Source organism: Squalius cephalus (assembly GCF_949319135.1).
Source record: "Squalius cephalus genome assembly, chromosome: 20".
NCBI classification, from domain to species: Eukaryota; Metazoa; Chordata; class Actinopteri; order Cypriniformes; family Leuciscidae; genus Squalius; species Squalius cephalus.
In genome coordinates, this window is record NC_137141.1 from 23,667,109 (window position 1) to 23,689,082 (window position 21,974).

Sequence of the window (21,974 nt, forward strand, 5' to 3'; positions counted from 1 at the left end):
TCAAGCTTTGTAATACACACTTAGCATTCGATATTTTTGTAGTGCACACTATGTGGCATACTTCATTTGTAGTGTGCATTACAATTACATCAATTTGTTCCTCAAAAAAGACATTATACCCATAAAGAAATAATTAATGGGCTACTTGTGCAAAATGTTTCATGTACACTCACATTAGGTGAAGACCAGTGTGAAGACCTTCATCCGTCATCCCGGTAACCTGAAAAAAAATTCTATTGGGGCTAGTCGCCTCAGGAGGGCAGACATGCTGTTTATGCTTTGTAAAGCGCTTTGAGCATTGCCTGAAATCACAAAGTAAACATTTATTAGGGTGACCAACTGCATGACACAGCTGGTATTGGAAAGATCGCGGCACTCATGAGGGGGCGACCCGCCTTTAGAATAAAACAGTTTTATCTAGAAGACTGGCGTGAGTGTAATAGTGTATTCTAGAGTAAATGTCTTTTTAATAATGTTTTAATTTAAATGCTGTTAATTTCTTCATTTGTAAAAACTTTTTAATTAGCAATAAAAAAAATATTGAGTATAGCTTTAAGACTATAGATGTGAGAAGTCCAGCTTTCTACGCAAGACACACTTCCAAAACACTGGGCGTGGTCGACGTCCTGTGTCAGGAATGACGCTATCCGATTGGCTGACGCTCTGATGAGTCCACAGCGTCCTAGCATCGCTCTATGGCGCCCACAACACTGAACGTAGCTTTCCCAAGTCCCATAGGCTACAGAAAAGGGCCTTTGATAATTGAAGGCCATGTTTTGAGTTGTTTATTAAAACTCTGAATATGGAGAACACTGTGTACGAACAGCTCCATCTCACACGCCGTTCTTGTGACGCATAATTTATGGGTTCGCTGGGTCGTGAGGAAGAATAAAGAGAATCTTGAGGACTCCAGCTAGATCGATGCACAAACTGGATATTCAGATCGCGTGCATTCCTCCTCGCTAACCGTGCGGAATTAGAGGATGGCTGGAATTGGGAACAGTTCAACATCTGGAATGGGTGACATCATCCAGCTGAATGTCGGAGGAATGAGGTACGCTGACGTCATGACTTCTTTACATAAACTCCGAGTCAAAACAGTTTTATTTGGGATGAAATGCTGTGCAGCGGCTTTTGACTTTGATGTGATGCGATGAGCGCTAATATGTAACGGTAACAACCACGTCTTAAACTACAAAACACATGATTTTGAACTCGTCTTGAACAGGGCCATGAATATTATTACGTTACATAACGGGACCAAGACAATTCAGTTCCTTAATCCCCCGTTTCTACATATGTCCTAAAAACTATATCATGATATATCCCCAAACCCTAAAATATCTTAATAATTAAAGAAAAAATGAAACTAAACAAAAAAGTTAACAAAAAAAAAAAAAAAAAAAAAAAAAACTTAGAAGATGCCACAATTTCCCCCAAAATACAATGTTTACTTAAATTATTAATACTTTATAAAATTGTGCTTTGCAATTATAATAATAAACAATTACAATGACACGTTTTAATTAAAAAATAATATTTTTTATTTGTTTTACTGTCGAAACAATAACTGTAAACTGCATAGATTCGAGCTCATGAATTGAAAGAGAAAATAAAACAAGAAAGAGAAGTGATTGCATCATAAATCTTATCTACATGTTTTCAGATTTAGCACATCAAGGCAGACTCTGACGTGGATTCCTGACTCTTTCTTCTCAAGGTAAGTCAAGATAAGATGTTTGAAGCAGCACCACAGCCTTGATCTCACAAAATGATCACACCAGATATCCTCTTTGTAAGCTCTATCCATTCTTGTTGAATAATTCAACTAATGTAGTCATTATACTATGGACATTGCATAGCTTTGTATAAATGTGTTTTTCCTGCCCAGTTTACTTAGTGGGAGAATATCAACGCTACGGGATGAAACTGGAGCCGTGAGTAGAAATATGTATCATGCTATGATTGACCCAAAGTCCTAAGTTCCATTTGTACCTGTAATTGTGTATAAAAATTAAGAAAACAACAACAACAACAAGAAAATACTTAATGAATACTAAAACGTTTGATAAAAATCATTTAAAAGTTTTTCAGATGCAATAAAATTAGAAATGTTTTCCAACTCTGAATCATTTTTTTTTCCCTATAAGATATTTATTGATAGAGACCCAACAGCATTTGCACCCATTTTAAACTTCCTTCGAACTAAAGAATTGGACATGAGGTGAGATATGATATGCCTATTTGTTATCCATTTCATATCCAAGAAATATGTAGTATCTGTATAGTTTTTTATATGTGTAATATTCCTGCTTTCTCTGATAGGGGGGTTAACATAAGTATCCTGCGACATGAAGCTGAGTTTTATGGGATTACACCATTAGGTATGGCATAACTGGACTAGACATATCTGTTAAAAACATATTTTTTAGGATCACTTGACAGTTGCATCTATGTATAATTCTTGCCTTGTGTTTTTATTTGTCACTGATATGGTTAGTCCGCCGCTTACTGCTTTGTGAAGAACTGGAGCGATCATCGTGTGGAAGTGTGTTGTTTCATGGCTACCTCCCTCCACCAGGTAGGGTGAGAGTAGATCTGTAGAAGAAAGAGACTAAAACAGTCACTGTTTCTTCCTCTCAGCCAAATATAACTCTAACATCAGTGCCTGGTATTTGTGTCCTTCAGCTCTCCCAGCGAGGAGCAGTGCTGGTGGTCAGGCTGCAGCTGTTGAGGAGCGTTCAGGCCCCAGTGGTGCAGAGGGGGGTTACCTCCGTTCCTGCCCTCAGTCCTCTCTCCCTGGACCCACTGGGACAGATGGACCGCAAAGACTGGGTGAGTACAAGCCTTTCAGGGACCAGATGTGGTTTAAAGATGCTGAGTAAAAAACACATGCGTGTAAATATACCACACTTTTATAAAAAATATAGTTAAAAGACATGTAGACTAAAATACCAATGTATGCCCATGTATGGGTTTTTGTCTTATATTTATATCATATGATAAACAGTAGTTTAGCAATATCACACGAGCAAGAGTGATTAAGTTGATCAAAAGTGACAGAAGAAATTGATAATGCTATAAATCATTTCTATTTCTAAATAAATCTGAAAAAAAAAAAAAAAACTGCACAACTGCTATATTTATATAAAATACAAAAATACCCTATATATATATATATATATATATATATATATCATAATCATCACTGTATAATCAATCACCTTTGATAGAGCTTGATTGTGAGCTCAGATATTCTCGGGTTTTAGTGGAATTTGAAAGCTGTATTAATGTAGCAGTGAAATAGCTGTGGAATTGGATTGGCTATTAGCTGTCTCAATACAGACTGGAGAACAGCATCTGCTCCATTCTGGTATGGACAGACAGAGAGGAGGGGGGTGGGTGTGCCATGAAGACAGTATTCCCCTTACACGCAGTAGTGCAGTAGGCAGGATAAGGTCATTTTAAAAGGCCTTTTATGTCCTCTGTGCCCAGCAGTCATGTGAGAGAATGAAGAGAGAGAGAGAGAGAGAGAGAGAGAGAGAGAGAGAGAGAGAGAGAGAGAGAGAGAGAGAGAGAGAGAGAGAGAGAGAGAGAGAGAGAGAGAGAGAGAGAGAGAGAGAGACAGCGAGAACAAGAGAGAGAACAAGTTAACGGACAGGCCTTCTTTTTAACCATTTTATTGCATTTTGGTGCATTTATTTATCACAATGCAAAATATACTGAATATCATATAGAACAGAAAAAAACAGAAACAAATAAAAATGTGTTTACAGATGAATTGTTGAAATGGTCTAATAGTCATTAATAGGCAACAGCCAGCAGTTAAAACATCATAAAATGCTTGTTACTGTATTGTCATTTTTTTAAATGCATAAGCTTGAAACTTTATTACTTAAATTATTAATACATTTTACTATCAGTATTACACTGTCCAATGCCACAGAACTGGAAATGTTGAAAGTTTATGTGCTAATTTCTTATATGAATCATAAATACCTTTAAACCAAAAAAGACAGTGAGCATGATTGAGTTTAGTCGGAATTTTTAATTATTGTGACGACATGTAGTTTTATTTGAGTTTAATGTACTACATTTAGACCTACTGGTGTTTAAACCTACTGGGTTATTGTTTTGTATTTTTTATGTTGAAATAGGATCACCAGTGGACCCTAGAAAGGTGCTGATTGTGGCTGGCCATCATAACTGGATTGTAGCTGCTTATGCACATTTTGTCATCTGCTACAGGTAAAGCTACATATCAAATGACTTTAAAATATATAATATAATAAAGGTTATACTCACCATAGGTTGACTGTGATTGTTCTTTAGGATAAAGGAATCATCTGGCTGGCAGCAGGTGTTTTCCAGCCCTTACCTGGACTGGGCCATTGAGCGGGTGGCCCTTAATGCTAAAGTTGTGGGCGGCCCACATGGAGATAAAGACAAGATGGTGGCAGCGTCATCGGAGAGCAGCATTATTTTGTGGAGTATCCAGGACGGAGGGAGCGGAAGTGAAATAGGTGTGAGGACAGAACAGAAATGAAATGCAGTCACTCATGTGTGTTGATTTTGTGAGATAATGTTTCTCTGTCTTTGTGAAGGTGTGTTCAGTCTCGGAGTACCCGTTGACTCTCTGTTTTTCATTGGGAGTCAGCTAGTCGCCACCAGTCACACGGGGAAGGTAGGAGTGTGGAACGCCGTCACCCAGCACTGGCAGGTAAAGCAATTCAGATTTTATACTACAACAGTCATGCTGGTTTCATTTTTTTTCATTAACAAGCGTATAATGAGGTTTCATATTTGATTATGTCGTTTGCAATATATCACTTGTACAGGTGCAGGATGTGGTGCCCATCACAAGCTGTGACACCGCTGGCTCTTTTCTCTTGCTGGGCTGTAATAACGGCTCAATTTACTATATTGGTAAGCTGCTTATCTTCTCTCAACTGCAGTGCATTTATTTTTATATAACATGAGTCATTAATGAGATGTAAAACTGTCAGTAACAGAATCAGTGTTGAAAATGTAATTAAAATTGCATAAAGACATCAGTTTAATTAATTTCACATAGTAAATAGGTTACAAACTCACATACAATTCATCCTCCAAATGTAGTTCTGTGATCCACGTGTTTGCAGTTTATAAAGTTTTATCAAATTTTAAAGGGATGGTTCACCCAAAAATGTAAATTTTGTCATTACTTACCCTCAAGTTGTTCCAAACCTGTATGAGTTTCTTTCTTCTGTTAAACACAAAAGAAGATATTTTAAAGAATGTTGGTTTGACGGTAGCCATTGAATTCCCTAGTAAGAAACAAAATACTATGGAAGTCAATGGGTGCCTTCAACTGTCTGGTTACCAACATTCTTTAAAATATCTTCTTATTGTACATGAAATATGTTAAATGAGAAGATGCTAAAGGAAAGCCTTAACTAACCTTATTCTCTCCACTCTCAGACATGCAGAAGTTTCCGCTGAGAATGAAGGATAATGACTTGTTGGTGACAGAGCTGTACCACGACCCGTCAAATGATGCCATCACAGCCCTCAGTGTCTACCTGACTCCTAAAACCAGTGCGTCCAGTGATGGTTAATTACTCAGTGAAGTGGTGGTGAGTCTGATCAGTCACTGATCTCACTGTGTTTGCAGGTGTGAGTGGGAACTGGATTGAGATAGCTTACGGAACCAGCTCAGGGGCCGTGCGTGTCATCGTTCAGCATCCAGAGACCGTTGGATCTGGTCCACAGCTCTTCCAGACCTTCACTGTCCACCGCAGCCCCGTCACTAAGATCATGCTCTCTGAAAAACACTTAGTTTCAGGTACAAACTACACAGACACTGGACAGTATAATGAAAAATGATGGCGATCTATAATTTTGGCCTTGTTTTGTTGAAGTGTGCGCTGACAATAATCACGTACGCACGTGGACGGTGACTCGGTTCAGAGGAATGATCTCCACTCAGCCAGGATCTACTCCGCTGGCCTCCTTTAAAATCATCTCACTGGAGGAGACGGAGAGCCACAGCAGCTATTCCTCCGGCAATGACATCGGTGAGAGATTTGATTGTAGATTTCCACCATATCAGGAAGTGAAGGTACAAGAAGAACTGAGAAGCTGCTATTTTCCTCCATTGTCCTGTGAGCTGAACTGCTGTTCTAATCATGTGCTGTTTCTATTCAGGTCCATTTGGAGAGCGAGACGACCAACAGGTGTTCATTCAGAAAGTCATTCCCATTACCAACAAACTCTTTGTTCGTCTCTCCTCTACAGGGAAGAGGTACATGTTGAAATCATAGACTGTAAAACAAATATATAGCAGTTGTGCAGCTTAATATTTTGGTGGAAGCTAAGCTATTTTTTCAGATTTATTTAGAAATAGAAATGATTTATGGCACTATAAATTTCTTCACTGTCATTTTTGATCAACTTAATGCATCCTTAATGCTAAATATGGGTGAGAAGTTCATTAAAGATCATTAAAAGTCATTATTGTGTGATAAGAAAAGCATTGAATAGATATTACAAAAAGTAGCTTTAGAAATAAATATTTTGATACAATATTGAATTAACTACACGTTAACTTTTAAGGCTATAATGTGGCCATATCATTATGGGCATGAAGAATGTGAATAAAAAAATTAAATTATACTCTTAATATGAAACTAAATCACCAGTAGGTTGCGGCAAGTTTTTGTGTTGAAATACACATGATATGCAAAATAAGTATCTCATTATTTAGAATTATGAGTGTACTATTAAAAATACCTCAATAACGCTGACGTGGCATTTGATTTAACATGGCCAGTCACTGCTGTCAATTATGATACAAACCTTAGCTAAAATGTATATCATACAATATAACATAAATAACACTTGGAAAAAAAAGAATATTCTAATATATACACACACATATATTTCATTGTTAACAGTAGTTTATCTTAAAGTGCCCCTATTACGCTATTTTAAAGTTTCCTAATGTTGTTTTGGAGTCTCCTACAACATGTTTACATGCATCAAAGGTCAAAAAGCTGTTTCATTTTCTCATAATATACATTTGCACATCACCACAATTTCAATGATTCTCAAACGACTCGTCAGATGAATCAATCTCTCTAAATCCCTCCTTTCCGCAAGCTACTCGGCTCTGATTGGCCAGACAGCTCAGTCTGTTGTGATTGGTCTACCGCGTACAGCGCGCGTGTCGAAAACAAAAACGCTTCCTACACTGTGAACTAAACACAGTAACGAACAATGATGTCGATTTTACCATATCAATCTGAGCGAGAGTGCGATGATGAAACACTGGAAGTTTTATGTAATAGTGCCTCACAACTGATTAGCAGAAGTATTTCAGTAAGACAGTAATAATGTGAGTTAACCAGTTAGCAGGAGACCACAATATACAACTCAAAACGAAGTATTTTGAAAACCATCTTTCAAGAGCAAGCGATATGCGAATCCTGCATTGAACTCCGAGATTTGAGAAGCAGTCGTCAGTAAAAGAAAGGGAACACAGCAAAAGTTTAGGATTATACTGCTGTGGTATCGTGGTAAAGATGAATTTTAACCACTAATTCTTCACATGCTCATCCTTGGGCAGTGAAAAAAAAAAACTGCCTTTCCCTTTACATTGTAGAGCACAGCGTCTTCTCGACATGATGCTGTCCAGTATCCACAGGAATCAGCTGCAGTGTTTGAGGGGGTTACATTTTTCCCTGGTGTCTGTGCGCACAATAAGTGGGCGGGCAATATGCTAATGTTTCGTCTTGGCGTCACAACAAAACGGCTTATGACTCGTTTGAAAAACTTAATTGACTTAGAGTCGACTCTTACTTTTGGAAGACAATAACTTTATATACGGTGCACTTTCAGATTTAAAACTTTGCAGGATGTTTTCATTCACTATGTTACACACTACATGAAAGGTCATTTTCAAAAATCCATAATAGGGGCACTTTAACAAATAGAACCATTTTGTAAAGGGTTACCCAGCACTAATTGATCTAAAATAAAAATAGTAAATTAATGAATTAATTATTTTTGTATTGATGTTTTTCTATCTGTATTTCAGGATCTGTGAGGTGCAATCTGTAGATGGGACAACAATCACTTGTTTTACAGTGCGGGAGTGTGAGGGCTCGAGCCGCATGGGCTCCAGGCCACGCCATTACCTCTTCACTGGCCATGCAAATGGAAGCATTCAGATGTGGGATCTCACCACCGCCATGGACACAGTCAACAAGAGCCTTGATGATAAGGCTAGGCGTGAGCCAGGTCTGATTATTACTGTACTGGAAAAAAGGTACATCTAAAAAGCCTATTGGATTAAGTTTAAAAGGATGTTACCTGTTTGCAGAGGTGGGAGGTCCTACTGAGGAGGAGCTGCTGAAGCTGCTTGACCAATGTGATTTGAGCACATCTCGCTGTGCCACGCCCAACATTAGCCCCGCCCCTTCAGTGCTGCAGCACAGCCGGCTGCGAGAGTCCTGCTCCAGGTACTAGAGTCCAAAGTCGGAATTATTGGAATAAAACTGCACCACAAGATTTAACTCCATGCCAATTTGGGGGCTAGATGAAATTTCTAATTGTGCAAATGCTGATTTAGCTGTCATTACGATATTCAAGCTCAAACAATGCTAAAATTCAGCATGTGTGAATAGCTTTGGTACCAAAAAAAGTTTACGTGTTATATTTTCATTTATTTGGATTTGACGTGAACAGGTCTTAAAATATATAGTTCACCAAATAATTTAACCCATAGTGAGCACAGCTGTTAAAAGAGCCATACAACTAAATGACTGCCGCTATATTCCTAGTCTTCTTTATGTGAAGGAACCAAGTTTTGGGTGTTTTTCACCCATAAATCTAAATTTTGGATAATACATAAATTTATTTTGTTAAATCTTATCACATTATGTAATCTTCAATAATATGAGACTTCAAGAGAATGAGAATATGGCTTTAATAGCAATTCAACCATTTGTTTTTTAATTTAAAAGCACAGATTTAAAAATTGACAAATGTTTATAGCAGTCACACAAGATCATCCTATATTTCAGTCCTTTCCTCACTGAAAGCTCTCAGATGACTAAGAATATACTGCATATTATGCATATGCTACTTTTTTACTCCTTTCTGCCCTTTTCGAAGACAGACATGGTCATTATTACTGTCGTATGGAAAAGATCTACAAAAATATACATTTTAAGTAATATCGTAAGTGAATAATGTAAATAAATAATGACATTCATTAATTTTTTTGGGTGAGCAATTCCTTTAATGTTCTTAATGAATCTTGAGATTAACTTTGTCATCATATCCACTTTATTTTGCAACACATTAAGTAAGCTATTTTCTGTGAATGTGCAATACTTCCGATTCATTAGCTGCTCTATGGGTAAATAATTAGAGGCATAACAAAGTGCAGCAAATGGTAAAACTATTTGTGCTACAAACCACTGAGATTATAACAATATGTTAATAATATAGTAAGAAATATCAGTTTGCAATATCAAGCAGCATAACAAGCTGTTTTATATAGCTACAAATAACTGGATGACACTGGAAGCCAGACACATTCTGCACCAACTCTTACGTTAAAATACAATATTAGCAATACAATATTTTGTCATTTTTACAGTCTCCAGCTGCAGGCTCAGGAGCCCATCTTTGAGACAGCCACCTACGGAGCCCTGCGGCCGTACCGAGAGAGCCCTTTGCTGGCCCGTGCTCGACGCACAGAGAGCTTCCACAGCTACAGAGACTTCCACAGCTTAAACCTCACCAAAGCCCTGCTGGAGAACCATGGACAGTGCGGATCCACTGAGGACGAGATACGCCAGTCCGCAGGGGAGAACAGCACTGAGGACTCAGACAAAAGGAACTCTACCTTGGATCTTTGGGGGTCTAGAGCTTCCGAAACTCAGTCTGCAGCCGCACGCAAACCCCCAGACAGCCCTGGAGACCAGCGACGAAGAGTTCATTTGATGGAGGAGGGGGCTGCAGACTACAGAGCGGAGGGGGGGAGGAAGAAAGGGACATTTGAAGCCAATTTTCTAAGTAGGAAAAAGGCACCTCCGGTTCCACAGCTGAGCCCCCCACCCACAGCAGCTGATGGAGGGGGCAGCGACTCGTCCAGCACCGCCTCACCCTCGCCAACTAAAGTGGCCACATCCCCACGCCATCGCAAGGGCCCTGACGCTGCATGTGAGTGATGCTTTACTCAGATTTGTCATACACAGAGGTCATACCAAATACAATAATCTCAAGGTATTTCAGAAGAGAAGCGTTCCAGGATGTAGATGTGAATGTTGATCATAAGGTTTGGCAGGACGGCAGCTGGCAGCTAAAAAAACTCACTGTGTACAGAACTAAAGGGAAAATCCTCCACAGAAATGGCCGCTTGGCTTTTCTTCATGTGTCTTGTTAACTAGTTTAGATTTGATCTGCTTTTTACAAGCTTAAAAATGAAATTTGCCTAAAGTTCACTGGAGCAAATAAAAAAAACTGACTTGACGCAATCAATTTTATTCAACTAATTAGAGTTATGGGGCCTCAATTATAAAATCTTGCATAGATAATTTCTCAAATGTGTGATTTAGAGAAAAGACTCTCCTCCAGATGTGAAATCTATACATCGCAAACGATCTTGAAATTGTGTGCACCTGAATGGTTTCAGATCTCCGCCTTGTATTGTCATTAACAGGAACACCAGTCCTTTACTTGAGAGTGAAGCAAGAATTGCTTAGATTTTCAAATACCCGTAATACTCTCTGCCTCAAGGTAAAGTGCATACGCCTGCTTAGAACCTGATGTGACGCTAAGCACTTTTTATAAATATGAACCCTGGCGTGAATTTTTTGCGTACACGCTAAGATCAAATCTGTACATGCATGTTTTATAATTAAGGCCCCAGCTTTGTGCGCCTGCACTTTCACAGCAAAATCTAAAAGAGCAATGTGTTCGATTCTAATTTGTGTGTTAGATTTATCTTGTTTTTGAAAATGAATTTAAACTAAATTCACCCTCGCATTTAAAACCCATTTCTTTCATGGGTCAACAGACGATACGTTTATCACAATGTCTGGGCTGCTCTCTTCCATACAATGAATGCAGATGGAGAGCAGGGCTTCTCAAACTCCATAAAGATTAGAGAATGTACTGTACAATATAAAAACAAAAGTGGTCCATTCGGCTAATACTTTATAGTCAGAAGACTGTCTGAGGAACAGAATGAAGTTGGAGTTACAATTGAAAGCCTTGTCTTGATAATCTGTGTTGACATCCGAGGTCCTCATTTGCTATCATTGTATGGAAATGATCAGTTTGGATACTCCGCTCCTTTAAACATGGGTTGAAGTACATGCAGGCAGATTTTTGCTAGACTATTGCTTTAATGGCTTGCTATTCTCTTTTTAAAATGCTACTGTCCACTAACGGTACCTTCAAAACACTATGATGCACTTTATTGTCTGTCTTTACATCCCTTTATAAAGGATTGAAAAGGTGAACTTCAACTAATGATCAGGTTTGAAGTGCAGGTTAGACTCCACTGCTGCTGCCGTTCAAACGGTTTGCTCTCTGTGAACTTTCAGCATGCGTCTGCAGGAGATTTTTTCTTGCTCTATCTATTTTTGGGATTCATTCAGTGCCTTTCGTTAATTAAGATGCCGCGAGAAATCAAAACAGATTTAGCTTTTTTCCTGATGTGAGGGTTGGGTTAGTTGGATTATCCCATTATGCAACTTGTTTAAGTGAAGCCAAATTTACAATTCAGCTCACAGAATAAGACACTTATCAAGAAAAGAGAGAAAAAGGAAAAAGCATGTTTAAAGACAGCTGCCAGTTTTAAAGGTAATGCACAATTCAAAATAAAAAATACAATTTGTACTAATGGATTTTCTCTGTATTTAAAATGCAAACGTCTAATGTCTAAATTAATCAACATGTTGTGAATAATGTCATTACAAAGCATAATTTTATCATTTGCATTTCGACTTCTGTTAATAAGAATACATGGTAATGGATTATTTATATTTGACATGGATCTTATTTTGCATTGTAAACTGATGAGCATGGTCACTTTTCCCCAGCCATTACACTTTGTGTACAGGATATATATCCTACCAGAGAGAAATATACAGTATATCAGTGATACATATCCAATATAGGCTATTAATATAGTTATATGTTGCAAGTGAGATTATTATTTTAATTGTAACTAAATAGAAGCCTTTAACAAAGTATGTACTTACTATGATGGGAATGATGAGATCTCATCAATGCTATGCAATAAGTGTAAACATTTTATTGACATTAGGCAACATAGCCTGAAATGTAATAATGAGTAAAAGAAAAGCAGAAAAGGGACATTTGGGGACAACAGCATGAAGCTAGAAAAATGAATGAAAATAATTACCCCTTGGAAAATCTGCATGTTTAACCTGTCAAGTCCTAAAATTATGTTGCTCATAAATCTATAAAATCCTTTTTAAGGATTAAAAAAGAAAAACTGGTTTGCTGGTGTATTTTTAGAACATTTCTAAAAAGATTCCCATGTCATTTATTTGCTCTCTGATATTTTTCAGTGATGGGGAATATTAAATTGACAAGAGTATGATACTTTATGCTTGCATTCAGAAATAGTCACAACCTGATTTATGTTTTCAGCCTGGATACTGTATGATTTCATCTCCAGGCAAGATGAGTCCTCTTCATTTCAATATGCAGATTAGGTATGTTATATCTAACAAAACTGCTTTATGTTTTATCATATCAAGATGTTTTATCTTACCTGCTGCGCAGATCATGGTGTGGCTTAAAGAGGAAATTACAGCTCATGCTACATGAAATATGGAAAGAAATATGTGAAAATGGTACAGTACATGCACTGCAGATTGGTACTCAGCTTCTGTACATCTCCAGTGGCACAATAAAGTAACCAAATAGAACTGACTCTTTGCTTTTTTTAATAAGTATGGAAACATCAACATTACAAGCACAACTTTTTTACATTTCACAACTTAGATCAATGATTGTCCATATATAGGAGCACTTGTTCCATCGTACAAGACACAATAACCACACAAACCTCTGATTAAACTTAGCGTAAGCTGCTTTACAAAAAAATAAAAATAAATTATTGCAACAATAAATAATACTGACCATCTTTTAAAAAAAATACATGTAAAAATATGATTTTTTAGGATAGTGCCATTTCAATTGTACTAATTATCTATGTGAAATAATAATAACGTGTATAAATATATTCACACTTGACAGGTTTAAAACAACCTATGAAAAACATCCACATGTGACATTGATGAACATTTTTGCAGTTTAACTTGACATTTAAGACACTTTGTCCATTGGCATCATCACAGTTGCGTACACACTACTGCTCAGTCTAGCAGGCACAACACCACGTTAGCTGTCATTTCCATTAACTCTTTCCCCGCCATTGACGGACTTTTCCAGCTTTCCTTGTTTTCACTGTTATACGATAGGGGGGCGCTATTACGCATCTTCTAAAGGGGTACTGAAGTTCCGGATCAAAACACAGGCAAAAAGAAGCAGAAGCAAGCGATAAAAGCATTGCTTTAGCACGTTGTAGTCTTTGGAGTTTGTTTAAACCCAAAAGCTCTGTATTTTCTTTTGATACATGGCATGTTCAGATATTCATACAACAAAATATTCTAGGGGCCATGAAAGTTTTGTGCTGGCGGTGTGCTGAAACTTTTTTTTTTTTTTTTTTTAATGCTGGCAGGGAAAGAGTTAATACAGATAGTCTAGGTCTAGGATGTGTCTACTGGATTGATTATCTTCCTCATTCATGTGTCTGTAGAGACAGAAGAAGTGGACTTCCTCTCTATGTTGGCATGAATAATTTGGAGACTCAGTTCATTAATACTTTATGATTGCGGTAATATTTCATAGCTACACAGCCATTCATAAGACTCCATTTAAAGCTATAATACTACAGTGCTATTTTAAGAACAGTTTGCTTCCTCTCTGCATCAATGCTAAGCACATTTTACAGCAAAGATCATCTATGTCCGATAATATGTACAGGTATGAAATCAGACTAAACTAAATTTCAATTGAAGTATAGTTCCAGATCAATTCAGTCTATCATTTAAGTTGTTACCTCTCCAAAAGTTTTTTTTTTTAGGTGTATGCAAAATTATTATTTTTTTTCTTTTGAGGTGGCACCAGTGGTAGAGGTCTAACTTGACGCTCTACATAAGACATACGTAACCAAAGGGGGGTGGGGGGGTTGGGTATTAAGAATCATTTCGATAACTTTTTTAATGTCCCATTGGAAAAAGGTCATAAGAGTTTTGGGCGACATGACGAGGGGTAAATAATGCCAATTTTCAGTTTTGCAAATCTGCAGAAGGTGAAACTGAAAAAAAATATTTTGTACCTCCAACAATACTGCAAGATAGTTATAAAAGATAAAAAAAAAAAAACTTTTGGGAAATTCTATTTAAAATCCACTTAGCTTAAAAAAAATCAAGTTTGAATGGGCATTACGCTTCTGGGGCTAGATTCATAAAACATTCTTAAGAACAAAATTCTTCTTAACTGCTATTTTGTTCTTATTTTCTAACTTAAGAAAAAAGATAAGAATAATTCTATTCCCCAAAATTCCTTTTTTCTTAAGGTTGTTTTTAAGATTAATTGATTGAATTGCACTTAGGAACATTCTTACGAACTTCTTAGAATTTATCTTAAGAATTGTCTCGTGAATCCAGCCCCTGGGTCTATGAGGAAAAATCAAGGCTTGTGAGTGTGTGAAACCCTGAAAATACGATATACAAAAAGTCTTTCTTTTAAACAAAAGCACGTAGTAACGTAAATAAGTCATTCTATGCTTAATATGGAAGCAATGAAGTCAGAGGTAGTCAATATGCACTTGCACTTGCACATCTCTGACAAATAATAAAAAATTCCAGCATTATGAAAAACATATTTTCCTGTTACATTCCACTATGTTTTATCATGGACAAACCAATATACTATCACTGCCTTATTTTATTGTTGTAAATATGAAATTCACTCATCTGCAGAATAAGTTGGAGAAGAATTCTATTCCCAAGGACGTTCTCCGTATGAAGGCTTTACAAGTGAGTGTCTGTAAACATGGTTTGCTCCTTCTTCACTGAGCTGTAGCTTTTAATAGTCTCCCCAAACTCCTCATCACCCACATACTGCAAAAAGACAATAGTCATCATCAGCTATGACAAATCCTTATCCAGGCAAAATGACTAGGGCTAAATAAAACTGTTGGTAAGAAATGGCAGAACAAGTACATGTAAATGCAATGTTGTTTGCTAGAATTGGACTTTTTACATGATACATTCTCAGTGTACTATGTCTGGAATACTTGATTCTGATTGATCAGTTGTGGTATTCTTCTGTTATATGTTACTAAATGTTTCTGTAAAATGTCTACTGTACTGTATAATTGAACGTTGTCTCTGACAACCAATTTCCTACATTACCGTTCAAGTCAGTATGATTTTTTTTATGATTTTGAAAGAAATCTCTTGTCCACCAAGGTTGCATTTATTTTATATAAATACAGTAAAAACAGTAACATTATGATATATTATTAGTTTAAAATAAGAGTTTTATAAGTTTAAAATGTTTTGACTATATTTTAAAATGTAATGTATTCATGTGATGCGAAGCTTATTTTCAACATCATAACTCATCATGATCCTTCAGAAATCAATCTAATTCGCTGATTTGCTGCTAAATAAACATTTATTATTATTAATCTTAAAAACTGTTGTGCTGCTTAATATATTTGTGGAAATCGTGATTTGTTTTTTCCCCAAAGATCTTAGATTAAAATAAAGTTAGAATGAACAGCATTTAAATGAAATAAAGTTTTTTTTTAAAAATGTCAAGTCTTTATTTTTACTTAAATGCATCCCTGCTGAATGAAAGTATTACATTCTTAATACTGAAGATTAGCCCATGATTTACTCACCCTCAAGTCATCCTAAGTGTATATGACATTCTTCTTTTAGACGAATACAATCGGAGTTATATTAAAAAAATGTCCTGGCTCTTCCAAGCTTTATAATGGCAGTGAATGGCCGTTTCTGTTTATAAGTCCATAAAAGTGCATATGTGACCCTGGATCACAAAACCAGTCATATGTCACACGGGTATATTTGTGGCAACAGCCAACAATACATCGTATGGGTCAAAATTATCGATTTTTCTTTTATGCCAAAAATCATTAGGATATTGAGTAAAGATCATGATCCATTAAGATATTTTGTAAATTTCCTACCTTAAATATATCAAAAATGTATTTTTGTGAGTGGATGCAGCACAATCGCGAACATAAATGGACAACTTTAAAGGCGATTTTCTCAATATTTAGATTTTTTTTGCACCCTCAGATTCCAGATTTTCATTAATTTAAAATATTGTCCTATCCTAACAAACCATACATCAATGGAAAGCTTATTTATTCAGCTTTCAGATGATGTATAAATCTCAATTTAAAAAAAATTACCCATAAGACTGGTTTTGTGGTCCAGGGTCACATATATCCATGATAAAAGTGCTCCACATTAGCCTGGTAATACCAGACTCTGCTACTTCACTTTGCTTCGTAGAGAGAGTCTGGAATAGCATAATAGAGAAGTGTTTTCTCTCTCGCGGGGGGGGCGCTTGTCTGAAGTTTAAAATCATTGGTTACCCGTAAGCCAATCACATAACGTTTGGTTATGGCGTGTGTTATGCGCATGCTCAGCCGCATCTAACTTCCACTGTAAACACATGTATGATGCGAAAACAAAACCATCGAGCGAAATACCGGAGTGAACATGGCTGTGAACGACTTTTGCAGATTATGTGAAGTAAATCTACGCAAGTACGCATCCACCACGGTACAATCAGCGTCTACGTCACGGCTCTCAGCCCGCCCTCTGTTTGTTGATTGGCCCGGCTGTTTTCAGGCCGGTGGAAAACTGAAAGATACGCTGCTATCTCAGACTGACTACAGGAGCGAAATGAAATTAGCGGAAGTAGGAAGTCTGACGTAGTCAGGCTAGCTCCACATGGCTCCGGGGGGTTAATAAAGGCCTTCTGACGTGAAGCGATGCGTTTGTATAAGAAAAATATCCATATTTAAAACTTTACAAACTGTAATCTCTAACTTCCGCTAACTGTCGTACGCGCGTTCACGAGAGACTGGCGTTCCAGCGCATGACGACAGTTAGATGCACTTTTATGGACTTCAAAACAGAAACAGCCATTCACTGCCATTATAAAGCTTGGAAGAGCCAGGACATTTTTTAATATAACTCCGATTGTATTCGTCTAAAAGAAGAATGTCAGATACACCTAGGATGACTTGAGGGTGAGTAAATCATGGGCTAATCTTCATTTTTGGGTGAACTATCCCTTTAAAAAGAAAACCTTTGAACGGTAGTGTGCATATTTATCATATCACTCTGTATAATACAACATTTGCTCTCAAATCAATAATATCATATAAATGTATTTATTTGTAAAGTAAGCAGGGTAGTGTACCGTCAGCCCATTAGCATTGACATTTTTTTTTTAAATGGTTTTTCTTGTAAAGGTGATACAAATTCTTTCCATGTCAGCCCTTATGAGTAATAATATAATTATTATTATTATTATTATGAGACACTATCTCACCATTCCGCTGTCAGTGCCGTGCAGGTCAGCGTCCCATGATTTCTTATCTTGAGTGTCGATCAGCTGACTAACACTCCGATGCAAGGAATTCTGGGAATAGGCATGGCTCAGCTGGCTCTGGCTGGGAACGCGCAGCACAGACATGCTGGCCTGATAGCTGAGGTTGCTGGTGCCTCCGATCTTAGTGTCAGTCAAACCCTGATATATCAATATGAAGCACAAACACCCACATCACTCCACATTCAGTCTCTCAAACACGTGCTGCAGCGAGTCACTTAGGAAAAGATGAGCAAACAAGAGGTTCACAACAACCCAACTATACACATTCTGCATGCAATGCCAGTCAACTGCAAAACAAAGTCCAAAACATAACGGAAATTGAATGAAATAGAATCACACATGAAAAGAGACTAGATTTTTACTGTTTGTTTTTTTTTCTATACAAAAAAGGACATGAGTGCTTGTTCATGCAAAACTGCAAATACCACAAAAGACATTGATGTCTGTAGTATAAATACTTAGGTATTTGTAATTAGTATAAGAAAGAGTGATAGTGAGTTTCCTTAGCAAGTACCACTAATGAAGAAAAGGGCAAAACATGCCAATGCAGCAGGCCATGGTGATAATCTATTCCTGAATACATCTCAGAGAGCTTGTACCTCAGTGTGCATGGCAAAACGCTTTAGTGTTATACTGCAGGTGGAGTCCGGTATATTGTCAAACTGGGAAGAGGAGAGAGAGAGGAGTGCGCTTACCATCGGTGCATCGGGCTGAAGCAGAGCAGTAGAAGCATGATTAGAGCAGAGTTCAGAGGAAGGGCTCTGGAGCAGATCAAAAACAGACAGCAGATTCAAAGAGAAAGGCCACAGTTTAAAGGTTGGGAGTGTATATAGGAGTATACAGTATGTTTAGTTCACACGCTCTGCTCTTTCCCACGAGTCATTGAGGAAGTTTTCAGGTTCTGAATTGAACACTAGCTGGCTGCTTATTGAATATTGCTCAGTATGCACTCTATACTGCCTACTGTTTTTTTTTTTTAATAGTATGTGAAACAGAATTCATGTAACGACAAACGTGATTTTTGTCACATGACCTCATCAGATTGTATGCTTAATTCAGCTTCCAGGTATAAATATGGGTGAATTATGCATGTCAAATCAATGTTTGTGTAAAACAGTATCTTAAAATTAGAGCAGTCAAATAATGAGTCAAGCAAGAATACATGGTCAAGTCAAATGCATTGCATTGTGGGAATACCCAGCATACACTGCGCATATGGTAGTTCTCTGGATATTTTATAAAGAAAATATGGATACTTAATGCAGTATGTATACTATATGCCGGCAGCCATGTCACCCTGTAGCCCAAGACTGGTTGCCCACTGAAGCTAAGCAGGGCTGAGCCTGGTTTGTCCTTGGATGAGAGACCTCCTGAGAAAACCAGGTTGCTGCTGGAAGAGGTGTTAGTGAGGCCAGCAGGGGGTGCTCACTCTGTGGTCTGTCCAATATTAACCAACTGCAGAACCGCAGAACCATTCGTCATAGCAGTGTGAGGATGACAGCGCCAGCCTAACAGTCTGATGCCGGAAGTGGGCGGGGTAAAAGCATCTAAGGGGTGGAGATGGGTAGGTTTAGGGGTGGGTTTAGGGATCAAGGGGTGGAGATGGGTAGGTTTAGGGGTGGGTTTAGGGATCAGGGGGTGGAGATGGGTAGGTTTAGGGGTGGGTTTAGGGATCAGTGGGTAGGTTTAGGGGTCAGGGGGTAGAGATGGGTAGGTTTAGGGGTAGGTTTAGGGGTCAGGGGGTGGAGATGGGTAGGTTTAGGGATCAGGGGGTGGAGATGGGTAGGTTTAGGGGTGGGTTTAGGGATCAGTGGGTAGGTTTAGGGGTCAGGGGGTAGAGATGGGTAGGTTTAGGGGTAGGTTTAGGGGTCAGGGGGTGGAGATGGGTAGGTTTAGGGGTGGGTTTAGGGATCAGGGGGTGGAGATGGGTAGGTTTAGGGGTCAGGGGGTGGAGATGGGTAGGTTTAGGTATGGTATATGTAAGGTGGATATGTATGGTATGCGGTTCCGGCATCAGACTGTTAGGCTGGCGCTGTCGTCCTCACACTGCTATGACGTATGGTTCAGTGAGACCTATCTCGGTCTGTGTGGGTCCTAACACCCCAGTATATACTGTCAAAGAGCACCGTCCTTCAGATGAGATGTTAAACCGAGGTCCTGACTCTCTGTGGTCATTAAAAATCGTAAAGAGTAGGGGTGTAACCCCCGGTGTCCTGGCCACATTCCCTCCAATGGCCCTTGCCAATCATGGCCTCCTAATAATCCCCATCCACTGAATTGGCTCTATCACTCTCTCTCCTCTTTCCACCTGTAGCTGGTGTGTGGCGAGCGCACTGGCGCCGTTGTACTGTGGCTGCCGTCGCATCATCCAAGTGGATGCTGCACACTGGTGGTGGTTGAGGAGAGACCCCGACATGATTGTAAAGCGCCTTGGGTTTACAGTAGTACATATGAAAGCGCTATATAATGCCTCATTCATTCATATACACTACTGTTCAAAATTTCGGGTCGGTAAGATTTTTAAATGTGTTTGAAAGAAGTTAAGCTCCTCATAGCTTAATTTATTTGTTTAAAATACAGTAAAACAGCAATAATGTGAAATATTATTACAATTTAAAATAAATGTTTTCTCTGTTAATATATTTGAAAATGTAATAATCTTATATTATATAGAATATAGATACAATATTGAAAAAAAATGTTTTGTGGAAAACGTGACGCATTTTTCCAGGATTCTTCAAAAGAACAGCATTCATTCAAATATATATCTTTTGTAACAGTATAAATGTCTTTACTGTCACTTTTAATACGTCCTTGCTGAATAAAAGTATTAATTTCTTTTAAAAAATCGTATTGATCCTAATCTTGTGAACAGCAGTGTATAAATAGTAAGAGTAGTATGCTAATCTGAACATAGCTATAGCGTCCATGACTATGACATTGTCTCTATCACCATACAGTAGCAGTGAGAAGAGAAGAGTTAGCACTCCCTCTTCTGGACATCTGAAGGAAATGCATGTTGCAGCTGTGAGTGTAAACATCTGAAAAATAATCTGTAACTTTTGTGTTCCACTTCTATAATTTAACATACACCTTTATGAAATTATTACAATTTGTAGAATGTTACCATTAAGAAAAAAATAGCTTTTTTTCAGTCTCTCACCAAATAGGAGTCATTAGGCGGATACTTGGTGCTTCTCCTCTGCAGGGGCACTATTGGAGCTCTCTCTCTGATGAAGGGAGGCTTGCTCAGGGCTCTTCTCAGCACCAGACCCATTATCAGAGCCAGCAACAGCAGACCCAGGAACGCCATAAGAATGATGAACCATAACTCGTTATAGATCTTGTATTCAGCCCCATACAAACCTGTTTTACCTCCAGAACTGGACTCCACTGCATCTGTGGGCAAAAAAAGTGAGATGCTTAGATTAGTAAAAACAGAGAAAGAATAAAATAATAATAATAATACAAATATTTAGTCTTAAATGGGAAGAGTTTAGCAGCTATTCCACAGCTTACTCTCAATAATACTGAATAAAAGAGGAAATTATTTTATTAAAGTAAATTGAGATATAGATTAACATAATGACTACCAGTACTTTCGTATTACCTTGCAACCTTTTGCATTGTCATTAAAATATATTATAATTATATAAATAATTGTCTAATTATACATTGCATATTTGCTGCAAATGACGTGAAACCACACCCATATTTACAGTAAATACAGTATGTTCCTCATATTTTCATTTTGGTAGCTTAATGCCAGAAGCGTTTCACCACATGAAGTTCTGGCGGTTCGAAAGTAGTAAAACATGTCTGCAACGAGGGTGTTTTTACAGTAGTTGCATTCAGTGTGCAGTGTGACATCCAGTGTGACAAACAATTTATTATATTTCAATTCCTAAAAGTTGACACCATTTATTTACACGCCAAAACCATTATAGTGAACGGAGCTTCAATGAGCACTATGAGTTTGCAACACTGATACTGGCACAGGAACAGCTCGGCTCAGACAGAATGGAGACATTGCTCGCTTTTTCCAATCACTTTCACCTGCCAGGCCTGAGTAAACATACCTATACCAGTGGCTGTATTGTATTTAATGACAGGAGAGCTGGCGCTGCCGCTGTCAGTGGTGCAGGTAACTTGAAATGCAAAGGCTAAAGTGAAAAGAGACAGGAGAGATGATGAGAGAGGGGACACTAGAAAGACAG

The 21,974-nt window shown here is 37.9% G+C and overlaps 2 protein-coding genes across 3 annotated transcripts in view; one reads left to right on the forward strand and one right to left on the reverse strand.

Annotated features, from left to right (window-relative positions):
* Positions 1–626: 626 nt before the first annotated feature.
* kctd3 (potassium channel tetramerization domain containing 3) lies at positions 627–15,908 on the forward strand. Of its 2 annotated transcripts, XM_079853824.1 has the most exons (20): positions 627–1,054; positions 1,667–1,720; positions 1,892–1,937; positions 2,151–2,224; positions 2,326–2,384; positions 2,501–2,581; positions 2,689–2,835; positions 4,158–4,248; positions 4,333–4,523; positions 4,605–4,720; positions 4,839–4,926; positions 5,461–5,577; positions 5,654–5,824; positions 5,901–6,056; positions 6,187–6,283; positions 8,078–8,280; positions 8,363–8,501; positions 9,647–10,212; positions 12,676–12,740; positions 15,078–15,908. In XM_079853824.1, the coding sequence occupies exons 1-19, from the start codon at positions 984–986 to the stop codon at positions 12,738–12,740; spliced, it is 2,532 nt and encodes an 843-aa protein (XP_079709950.1). In that variant the 5' UTR covers positions 627–983; the 3' UTR covers positions 15,078–15,908. The 2 variants fall into 2 exon arrangements, with proteins under 2 accessions (XP_079709950.1, XP_079709951.1); XM_079853825.1 differs by lacking the exons at positions 12,676–12,740; positions 15,078–15,908 and having other exon boundaries at positions 629–1,054; positions 9,647–10,759.
* Positions 12,959–21,974, reverse strand: part of ush2a (Usher syndrome 2A (autosomal recessive, mild)) — a 210,294-nt gene continuing 201,278 nt past the window's right edge. Inside the window, exons 69-73 of the mRNA XM_079853829.1 lie at positions 21,837–21,920; positions 20,921–21,156; positions 18,453–18,518; positions 17,698–17,895; positions 12,959–15,218 (exon numbers count right to left, since the gene is read on the reverse strand). Coding sequence (XP_079709955.1) covers positions 15,129–15,218; positions 17,698–17,895; positions 18,453–18,518; positions 20,921–21,156; positions 21,837–21,920 — 674 coding nt within the window. The 3' untranslated portion in view covers positions 12,959–15,128. The remainder of the gene's footprint in view (positions 15,219–17,697; positions 17,896–18,452; positions 18,519–20,920; positions 21,157–21,836; positions 21,921–21,974) is intronic.

Coding starts and splice junctions, on each gene's coding strand:
- kctd3 (XM_079853824.1), top strand. CDS start 984: ATGGCTGGAATTGGGAACAGTTCAACATCTGGAATGGGTGACATCATC. Junction 4,249..4,332: donor CATTTTGTCATCTGCTACAG/GTAAAGCTACAT, acceptor ATTGTTCTTTAG/GATAAAGGAATCATCTGGCT. Junction 4,927..5,460: donor CGGCTCAATTTACTATATTG/GTAAGCTGCTTA, acceptor CTCCACTCTCAG/ACATGCAGAAGTTTCCGCTG.